Source organism: Triticum urartu, chromosome 6, assembly GCF_003073215.2.
Source record: "Triticum urartu cultivar G1812 chromosome 6, Tu2.1, whole genome shotgun sequence".
Classification (NCBI taxonomy): Eukaryota; Viridiplantae; Streptophyta; class Magnoliopsida; order Poales; family Poaceae; genus Triticum; species Triticum urartu.
The window spans coordinates 20,274,985-20,286,454 of NC_053027.1; the positions used below are offsets into that span (position 1 = coordinate 20,274,985).

Below are 11,470 nucleotides of genomic sequence, written 5' to 3' on the forward strand. Positions count from 1 at the left end.
TGAATATGTGTTCCACTTCCACATGCATGATTACTAGTGTATGTCGAGCAAAAGCCCGAGTTCGAAGAATCCAAATGATCACAACCATTTAACTACGTGTATTCAATGTCTCAGGCTATTCTAATGATGTATCCATCACACCACACCCACAATCTGGAAACAATATTAACTGCATTAATTGTAATTAATCTTGAAATCAACAATGATTGCAACTTATATTTTAGAAACAACACCCACTATCCAGCTGGATCAAATTGGTGACATCTCTCGCGAAGCTCAGCCAATCCATGTCTCCTTTCTCCGTCCCTTCCTCTTTCTTTCTCACCCCTCTATTTTTTCTAGAGAAAATCTCCATCCCTCTCCGGCCGCCAAACGCGACCCTCCATGGAGTCAAAGTCGTCGTCCACGCACCGCCACCGCTGACGTGCTCGTATCCTCTCCACATGCTCCACTTTTCGTACAGCAAGTCCTTTTGCCGGCTCACCCACCGCCGGTCACCAGCCAGTCGGCCACCATGCAGCACTCGTCGCCCTTCCTCTTGCTCCTCCTCCTCCTTGCCGCCTCGCCTCTCCTCACCGCCGCAGAAACGTTCTACTGCTTCGGTGGAGTACACGAGACCAACAGCACCTACGGGGCCAACCTCCGCCGCCTGGCCGCCGTCCTGCCGGCCGAGACCGCCTCCTCCCAAGGCCTCCGGGCGTCCGGTGACGTGGGGTACTGGCCTAACCGGGTGCGAGCCTCCGCGCGCTGCGAGCCTCCTAGCGTCAGCTCCTCGTCCTGCGCCGCCTGCGTCGCCGGCGCCTTCCGGGAGGCGGAGAGCGCGTGCCCGTACGGCAGGAAGGTGCTCGTCGTGGCCGGCAACTGCACTCTCCGACTCGGTGGCAAATTTTCTAGATCTCTTGGCTTGGGCGAGGGTGGGTTCTCTGCCATCTCTTCTCAAGAAGGTAAGTTTTGCTTTACAGGACCCACAGATTATTATTTTTCAGCGTACATCAGTCTCATGTGCTAAATGATCTCATGCATCATGTGGCAGCCCAAATTTTTTACTTGGTTTGCGACTGGTTACCACACTGACCTTGTGGTTGTGGCAGCCGAATATTATTAGGATTAGCTGGAGCCTCTTAGGATTATTGGGCGTTTGTGATTACTCATGCAAGAAATTAGAAGCTCAAAAACTAAGTGCTGTACACGAGAACGTGTGTAGGTAAGAGCATCTCTAGCAAGACTATACCTGGCCAAACGGGCCAGCCCGGCCTGTGCTAATCGTGCCTGGCCCGGCACGGCCCGCCATGGCACGTTTAATAGTCGGACCGTGTCGTGCCAGCCCACGGGCGCTGCTCCTTGGCCCAGGCACGGCTTGATTAGTAAACGGGCCGGCCCGATGACCCGTTTAGCATGCTGGGCTGCACATATTCAGCCTGTTGGGCTGTTTTTTTAGGCGTATTCACTACTAGGGAAAACTCTACTAGTAGCGCGGGGTAATTGCTAGCAGTAGCGTGGGGGCTGCGCTACTGCTAGGGTGCTACAGCTAACTTTTAGCAGTAGCGCGGTTGCCATCCGCGCTACTACTACTTAGGGCATCTCCAGCCGTTCGGCCCCCCAGGGCGCCTAAATAGAGCGGCCTGGGGGCGTGCCGGCGCTAGTTCGGCCCCTGGGGGCGACCTAGCTCCCAGTCACGCCCCCAAGCGCCGGCCTCAGGATGCGGGAAATTTGAACTAGGTCGTTCCCGCTCACAAAAGACGCCACAAATCCGGCGATCGGACGTAGTCTGGCGTTACAAAAAATAGAGCGCCGCACGCCGCAAGTTTGCGTGCGCAACGAATCACTCGGCGGGGTCGGCTCCAGGCGTTGGCGGAGTCGGCGTGCGCGGGCTCGGCGGTGTCGGAGCTGCTTCGGTGCTGGGCTGTGTCGGCGCGGCTTCGGTACTGCTGGGCGGCGATGTAGAGGCGTCATTCGGGCTTGGCGTCCGTGCGGCCGTGGCGCGGGAGCTGGCGTCGTCGGCGTCGTCGGCGTTGCCGTCTGCATCTGGTTCAGGATGAGGCCGCGCTCCGCCATGTACCACGCCCTGAGCTGCTCGTCGTTGCTCTGGAGCATGTCCGCCCCGCCCATCAGAAAAGCCATGTCGGTGTTTCTCTTCTTCGCGGCGACGTTCGTCCGGAGCAGGTCGACGTTGGTCCGGAGCAGGTCGAGCTTGATGGCGCTGTTCGTCATCAGCGACGACCACCGCGCCTCGGTCTTCTCTTCACGTAGGACGGCCCGGGCCTGGGCGTCGGCGAGGCAATGCTCGATGGACTCCTGCACTCGCGCGGTTGCCGCGTCAGCGTTTTCCCCTTCTTTGCCAACTTGTGGCCATCCGGCCGCCCCTCTGACGCGCCCGGAGTCGTCGCGTCCGGCTTGTATGTCTTCTTGGCCTTGTCGAGGGTACGTCGGACTTCCGCCCACTTCTCGCACTTGTCAATGCGCTTGTAGATGTGGAGGAACTTGAAGTCGGCGTCGAGGTTGTCGCGCCGATACATGGTGAACATGCGTAGCAACTGCGCGGAGGAACAAACAGTTGGCGGGCGGCGGGCGTAGACGACGAAGAGATGCGGGTGAACGGCGTGCGTACCTGATCCTCAACGCTGGCGCTGCTCTCCGGGCGAGCCGCGACCTCCTCGACGATTCCATGCCATTTGTTGCACGCCCCCTGGATACGCCCCCAGTGGTTCGCCATCGCCTTGGAGCCGTGCTGCATGTAGACGCCTTTGAAGTAGGGGTCGACGAGCTTCCGCTCGTCGAACTCGGCCTTGATGCGGTCCCAGTACGTCTCGAAGCTCTGGTTCGTGCCGGTGGTCGGGTCGAGGCAGACGACTTTCCATGCTTCGGCGAGGCATTCCTCCTCCTTGGACGTCCACTTGATGCGCGCTTCGCCTGTCCTAGCCGCCCGCTTCTTCTTCTGGCGCCCCTTCGTCGGATCAGGAGCTGGCTCCTCCTCCTCCTCGTCCTCGGGTTCCTGCGCTTCGTGCGCGTCCTCACCGTAGACGTAGCCGAGCTCGGCCACCATGTCGCCGTTGAGATCCACTACCTCGTCCTGGGTGGCGAACCCGGGAGACGCGGCGGCCGCGGTCGATCCTGTCGCGATGATGTCGTCCATATTGGCTCCTGTGTCGTCGGTGTCGCCGAGGTGCGAGAAGGGCAGCGGTCCACGGCGGAGATGGGGCGTCAGTGTGGACGCGTAGGCGGGCGGCGAGTAGTTGTATGGAGGGTACTGCACGCCGACGAAGGCGGGCGAGGGTGTGCGCGTCGCGGGGTGGCCGTGGGGGAAGGTCACGTTTGGGTTGAACCCACCGTGCGCGTCGCCGTCGGCGTAGCCGGGCGACGACGATCCCCATGGAGATCCGACGCCTTGCTGTCCCCAGGGCGCGTACTGGGCGTGGCTGACGACGGGTGGATTCATTTGTTGGGGAACGTAGTAATTTCAAAAAAATTCCTACGCACATGCAAGATCATGGTGATGCATAGCAATGAGAGGGGAGAGTGTGATCTACGTACCCTTGTAGATCGACAACGGAAGCGTTTGGTTGATGTAGTCGTACGTCTTCACGGCCCGACCGATCAAGCACCGAAACTACGGCACCTCCGAGTTCTAGCACACATTCAGCTCGATGACGATCCCCGGACTCCGATCCAGCAAAGTGTCGGGGAAGAGTTCCGTCAGCACGACGGCGTGGTGACGATCTTGATATACTACTGTCGCAGGGCTTCGCCTAAGCACCGCTACAATATTATCGAGGACTATGGTGGAAGGGGGCACCGCACACGGCTAAGAATATGATCACGTGGATCAACTTGTGTCTCTAGGGGTGCCCCTGCCTCCGTATATAAAGGTTCAAGAGGGGGAGGCCGGCCGGCCATCATAGGGCGCGCCAGGAGGAGTCCTACCCAATCCTAGTTGGAATAGGATTCGCGAGGTGGGAACAGAGAGAGAGAGAAGGAGGGGGGCGCCGACCCCCTCTCTCCTTGTCCTATTCGGACTAGGGGGGAGGGGCGCGTGGCCCAGCCCTGGCCGCCTCTCCTCTTCTTTCACTAAGGCCCACTAAGGCCCATATAGCTCCCGGGGGGTTCCGGTAACCTCCTGGTACTCCGGTAAAATCCCGATTTCACCCGGAACACTTCCGATATCCAAACATAGGCTTCCAATATATCAATCTTTATGTCTCGACCATTTCGAGACTCTTCATCATGTCCGTGATCTCATCCGGGACTCCGAACAACCTTCGATACATCAAAACGTATAAACTCATAATATAACTGTCATCGAAACTTTAAGCGTGCGGACCCTACGGGTTCGAGAACAATGTAGACATGACCGAGATACGTCTCCGGTCAATAACCAATAGCGGGACCTGGATGCCCATATTGGTTCCTACATATTCTACGAAGATCTTTTATCGGTCAGACCGCATAACAACAACATACGTTGTTCCCTTTGTCATCGGTATGTTACTAGCCCGAGATTCGATCGTCGGTATCCAATACCTAGTTCAATCTCGTTACCGGCAAGTCTCTTTACTCGTTCCGTAATACATCATCCCGCAACTAACTCATTAGTTGCAATGCTTGCAAGGCTTAAGTGATGTGTATTACCGAGAGGGCCCAGAGATACCTCTCCGACGATCGGAGTGACAAATCCTAATCTCGAAATACGTCAACCCAACATGGGAGTTACATAATCTCGTAGTCATAGGAACATGTATAAGTCATGAAGAAAGTAATAGCAACATACTAAACGATCGGGTGCTAAGCTAATGGAATGGGTCATGTCAATCAGATCATTCAACTAATGATGTGATCCCGTTAATCAAATAACAACTCTTTGTCTATGGTTAGGAAACATAACCATCTTTGATTAACGAGCTAGTCAAGTAGAGGCATACTAGTGACACTCTGTTTGTCTATGTATTCACACATGTATTATGTTTCTGGTTAATACAATTCTAGCATGAATAATAAACTTTTATCATGATATAGGGAAATAAATAATAATTTTATTATTGCCTTTAGGGCATATTTCCTTCAGTGTCCTCATAGAATCCCTTAAAACTTAGCTCGTCAAGTTTGAGGAGTTAAAAATTACGCGCGCATGTAGCGTTTTCCCTAAAACTTACGACGCGTTTGTTTCGGCTCCGGTAACGTATTGATTTTATTGTATCGGGAAGCTCCGTTTCTGATTACTTTTACGGAAAGCGCGCTTCGTTTGGTTGATGGAGATGCGTTTCGTTTTCCCAATCACCTCCGATAGGGGTGTTTTCAGTTTCGTGAAGTCCTGTATCGGAAACCGCGGCTACGGAAGACAGTGTGGGCATACCAAACACGATGGTATGGTTTCAGGAAGCACTGAAATCGGAAACCGCTGTTTTTCTGTGAACCAAACGCGTCATTAACTTCTGATAGAGCTAGACCCCAGATGTAAGTCTCTTTTTTTTCTTCCTTCTGCCCTCAAATTCCCTCCTTTTTTTTTCTCACATCAAGTTCACGGCCAACAACCACTTCTGGCCAATAGATGATGTCCATGAGATAGCTTGGGCCTAGAGTAGATGATGTGCAAAAATAATTTGATAGATGCTCGTCAAGGAAGGAGACACGTAGCTTTCCTAGTAGTACAATGACATGCTCTGGGATGCAACACTTCATCGTAATTGGCAACAAGGGCCATGCTCTGGGATGCAACACTTCATCGTAATTGGCAACAAGGGCCGACACTCATGTTTTCACCAGAGCCAGCACCACGGGGACCAATAGAAGATGACCAGAAGACGAAGAAAAATATTGCCGGATTTTTGCAGGCGATGTGTGGAGAGTCAATGGGAGGTCGACGGGGGTGCATGGTCGGTGTCACGGTTGTCAGCAGGGCGGTCAGATGGGTCGTGGGGAGGTGTTGCGGGCTGCTGGGCGTGTGGGGGGAGAGAGAGGATGTAGGGAAACTTCCCCACGGGTACTCAAATTTGAGCAGGTTAGAATGTTTTGGGGAGTTTCTCCTTAAATTAAGGATGTGTTCGGCAATCCACCGCTCCATCACCAGGGAGCGGAGCGCGCGCAGCGCCCTGTTTGCCACTCTCCGTATTTTAACTGTATGCCGCTCCGCTCCGCGGTGGAGTTAGGGAGCGGAGTGATTCCGAATGAAGCCTAAAGGGGTTAACTCTTCAAAAGAGGATTGTAGAAATTTTGGGGAGGGCTCGGAAACATCTTTCCAAGGGAGTCAGATTGAACCGAGATCGAGAGCTTTACCTTGGCATTGAAGGCCAGTGATCCCACCCTCTGTAGGTCTTCAATTTACACATGTCGATCCAACGGACAAGGTACTTGGCACCCGGGGCCTTTTCCTAGACATTCCACAGGAAGTCTCTTTGGATTTTTTTTTCCCCACACACTTGACCAGCTAGGCAGGAGAGGCAAACAGAATTAGTTGAACAAAAACCATATGGCGGAGAGGATGGAGCGGATAAGCTCAATACAGCTAGACGGTGCGATGTGATCTACATTCTTATTCCACAACATTGCATGATTATTATTGCCATCCATATATTGATATATATAGCATTGCAAGATTCTGTTTTTTCTTCCTCCCCATATGCTCGAATTATTGGTATGCACCTTCTCCTAATGGCAATGTATTAATAATCTAATATGTCCAGATGGAAGCACTATCTATTTATATGCCACAGGCGACAACAGATGGTTTCGCCTCTTGGGTCCGACGACACTGATATTTCAAGCAATTGGATTTGCATGGCTTTTCTTCATGCTTCTGCAAGAATGGCGTGATAAAAGAAGAGCCTCCATGATGTAAGTTTCGAGAAGCACCACATTTGATGTTAAAAGTTGAGATAAAGGAGGGGGAAAATATACGTATGAAACAATGTACTTTGTGAATATGAGCATATGTAAAATTAATTTCCTCACCTCTTTACATGATGCAGGCATTGTAGCTCTCTTCCATCTGGAGATCAGTAGCTGATAGACTTGGTCAGACTATTGGACATCAGCCTATTCCCAACAAGAGGAAACACTAAAATCAGGCTCTACAACAACGCTCACATGATTACCTGAATCATGATTTGATGTTTTTTTGGCGAAGAATGGTTTAATATTGTCCTCCATTTGAATGTTCGCATTGGTTACGAATAAAGGGCCAGTTCGTTCGTTTTGTTGTTTTCAAATTCTTGGACCCACTCCTTCGATGCTCCAAATATGGTCTAACTTAGTTTTCCGATTGAGCTCACATACAGATGTGTTCAGATAAATTGAAAAAGATTTATTCAGAACCTCATGTTTTTACATCTGAATATTAATTTGGAGTCAAGCCATGACAGAGTATATTTCAAAAACAAGGAAGTGATTTAGATGTTGGGTATAAGGTCAGTTTGTGTATAAGCATTTTACATCAAACCACTATTCATTGATGGTTTGGGTTTTACTTAAGTACATAATTTGTGGACAACAGTTGGTCAAACTTAAAAAGCAATTTGTCAAAAACTTGGAGTGCAGAATTGGGTGAAAGAAATCGAAGGACTCAGTTACCTTTAGCCCACCTTGTGGTTTCCGGAGTATTTTGGATTTTTGGTAAATATATTACCTTGTCATTTCCGGGCGCCAGGAATGGTCTGCATGATATAGAAAAAAATACAATGAAGCCAAGTGTACCATCCAAGAAAAGGACTATGTCATATTTAATCCTCTGAATTTAGGTTTACTACATTAACTAATTAACACAAAGCCTCCTGGCTCATTTGTTTTGTTAAGATTCATGGTAAATGAAGCTATCTATTTTTGTAGAAACAAATTGGCATAAGAGCGATGATAGGCTTAAAACTAAGGTTGTTAGTAGTGATAGTATTATAGCTAGTACCATACATGCCAGTTAGGCAATTTTGATGATGTGATATAGAATAAAATGAACAAAATAGAGGATTGGGTATGATACAGTGCGTGATACTAACTTATGATACTATGCAGCCTAAGAGCTCTCACATGTTGGTCCGCATCTTGTCCCGCATACATCTGATGATGCCCTTCCCTTCTGCAAAGTCTAAACTCCGCCTCCACCACTCGATGCACGGTGGTGAGCTCCATTAGCACTACCCAATAGTTGTAGATCCTGTAAGTGGGGTGTCGTCCATGAGGAAGAAGGGAAGAAGGCAGGAGGCTCTGGCGCGGTGGCGGGGAACCGGGGTTAGCACTTCGCTTGAGGGTAGGTGTTTGACGGGAAGTGGGTCTTCGGAAAGGGAGTGGGTTGCTAGAAAGGGAGCCGGCGATGGGTGGTTTCGAGTTGGCAGGCGAATTCGGCACAAAACAGAGGGGACATGCTTTGAATCGGCCGAGGGTGTGCAGTCCATAGACCCCGCACCAACACACATATGTATCCCAACAATCAAACTGATAACAATTAAAAGGAATAAAAAAACCTCTGGGTGAAGAGAAGAAGAGCGAGGCAGACGACGCAAACCCATAGAGCCGAGGCTGATCGTAGCCTCCCTTTGAAGTGAGCAAATCGAAACCACGCCACCACCCCTCTCACCCAAATTCAAAAATTCAAATCGAAGAAGAAAACATATGGCCGCGGCCCCAACGAGAAAAGGCAGAGAGGCACCGACACATACACAACAATGCATAACCAGCCGCCCTGACTACATGTGAGCAGACCGAGGTGTCAAAACAACCACTTTTGACACATACAAACGGGGCTAACCATGTAAGATCCGCTAAAACCTATATTTGAGGAGGTAAAGTGTGTTTTCAAAGAAAAAAAAGGCTAACTAGCATATCCTCTAAAACTAACTTTCCTCAAAATTGTAAGTTTTGGCCCCTGAAACCATCCCCACTTGACTATATTTGGTACAATCAACAACACTGGGGTAAAAGTAGGAAGGCGATCGCGCAGGCCCCATGCACGCCGTCGTCGTCCATCTTATCGTCGGTTGCCCCTAGGCCACCCCACCGCCGATGGAAACTTCCCTAAGCCACCCTACAGCCTTGACAACCTCTCCCCCATCTTCTTCTCCGTCGTCGGTGCCAGATTTGCTGGGATTTGCCGGCATCATCGTCACTGTCAAAAAAGGCAATCAGCCACCGACGAGCTCCAATGTGGCCGAAAATGGAGGCACATGACGATGGGAAAGTAGATATTGCCTACACGCGAGCTTGCGCTGGTCGATGGCGCCTAAACGGTCGTTCCTGACTGCTGCCGTTGCCGTCCTCCTCTACGCTCCCATTGGCTCGGCTTTGAGCTCGCTGCCTTGTCGAATGCACGCGGTCGAGTCATCGCGATGGAGTAGCGGCCCCGTTGGATCCGTCTGCAAAGTAAACATCACCGACGCTGCCCCAATTCCAGCGCCGATGGTACTTTACCGCTACAAGTATCCGGTTGTTCAAAAAACTTGGAACATACGGAGAAATCCCAAGCAAGACTACTTTGTTTGTGGTGGCCAAGAAAACAATGTATGTATGATATTAATGTCTAGAAGTTGTCGAATTATGCCATCATTAGTTAAAATATCCGTTTGAAATGAATTTGTGTTAAAATATGTTTTAAATCTTTTTAGGGACTAAAAATTATAAGGGATCCGCTAGTTGTAAAATAGTGATTTCTTTGATTTTTTTAAAGAGTGGGATAAGAAGCTATTTTGCCGCTACATGTGCTCTTAGTCTTAGGAGATGCTAGCAAATATGCCCGTGCGTTGCAATGAGAGAAAAACAATATGATTATGCAGATTATGTCAGGATGAGATAAGGACTTTTCAAATGTCATCTCATAAACTACACCTGAATCATGTAGAGATAAGGGGCTTTTAAAAAGTCATTTTAAAAAGTAAAAAATGTGATGATCTCATCACTGACTTGATTTTCTAAGGCGCCACAACAAAATATTTTATGGCTGAGCAAACTACATTAATGGACCCTACCTGTGCTAGACTGATATGTGTCTCGCCTTGACCTAGCGTCGCGGTGTATTTTATATCAGAAGAAGCATAGCTACATATGAAGGCAAATTAAACATTTAGTCATTTTCATATAGCTTACAAAAACTAACCCATAGGAAGTTGTGTCAATGTTTAGGGGGTTCGGCGTTGTATAGAACACGGGAATGTTTTTTTACCCGACGCATAATGGACTAAATAAAATAAAATAAAAACGACCTCTACATATCCTCTAAAGGAACCTCTATGTAAGCGATAGTTCATTTTGTTTGTTATTTACGGATATGTTTCAATGGATCTGTTTAAATTTTTGTGAACATTTTCTAAAATTTCATGGACATCTTTTTCAAATTCACTAACATGATTTGAATAAAAGATCATTTTCTAAAAGTCATGAACATTTATATTTTGCAAGCATTGTTTTTGAAATCATGATTTTTTTTAATAATATTCAAATAGTTTTCTAAAATCACGAACATTTTATGGTTCCCCGATCATATCTTGAATTGACAAACATTTTATGATTTTATTTATTTAAAAACTCACAAATTTTTAAAATTTCGAATTTTTGGAAACCCCGAATTAATTTAAAGAAGGAGAAATAAAAAAGAAATGAGAAAAGAAAAAGCAGAAAGCAAAATGAAAAAACAGGGCGTCACGCGCACATGGGCCGGCCCATGAACGCGTGCTGTGAGGAGGAGTGCTTGCTACGAGAGAAGTTACTCAAAAAAAATGCTACTAATAAGAGAGAAAAGGAGAGAGAAACAGTAGACCCCTGGGATCGGACCGGGTCTTGCGGATGGAAGGTTGAGTCCTTAACCATTGCGGCAAACACGAGGACATCACCGTATAACGGCGATTTTTTTTAAAAATGAATCGTTTTTTTTTCATTTACAAGTGATGCAGTGGGTAATTTATGGCAACTTTCGGGGCAATCTTTAGACGGACGGCAAAAAGCACTAATGACTTTATTATTAGGTATAAATATCAAAAATGTAAGTGAATACTTAAAACGACTAGTAAATATATTATTTGCACATGGATATTCGGTAGGATACTACTTACGTGTTAATTACGTGGTTATCACTGATATATGCTATTAATTGCATGTTAAACATGTTGAGTACTCGCCCGTTGGAGCAATACAAGGCCATTGGATTGACTAGTTTGATGATCAAAATTAGTTGAATCTGCCGCTTTGAATTCTTCTTTATATCGGTATATATATAAAGATATAGATGACACACAAAAATTGCCTGAAAAACAAGTCAAAACAATGACCATTTAAAGCTAAGAGGTGCAACATACCAAAATTGCATGAAAATCATTGACCAAAATCTCAAGATGATATACCGGCTCAGTCTCTCGGAGGTGCTCATAAGGATAAGGTGTGCATACATGCGTTTATAAGAGTAAATGTATGCACGTTTATATGAGCGTTTGCGTCTGTACTGTGTTAAAAAAATGGACCACATGAGGCACGTGGAACAAGCAAGGCGATAACGATCGGGACC

General features: G+C 48.1%; 1 protein-coding gene across 1 annotated transcript; it reads left to right on the top strand.

Moving 5' to 3' along the window:
• Positions 1–350: 350 nt before the first annotated feature.
• On the top strand, positions 351–7,261 carry LOC125514004 (cysteine-rich receptor-like protein kinase 10). Its single transcript, XM_048679243.1, has 3 exons — positions 351–944; positions 6,675–6,825; positions 6,960–7,261. Exons 1-3 carry the CDS (start codon positions 515–517, stop codon positions 6,991–6,993), a joined length of 615 nt encoding a protein of 204 aa, XP_048535200.1. The 5' UTR covers positions 351–514; the 3' UTR covers positions 6,994–7,261.
• The last annotated feature ends 4,209 nt before the right edge of the window (positions 7,262–11,470 follow it).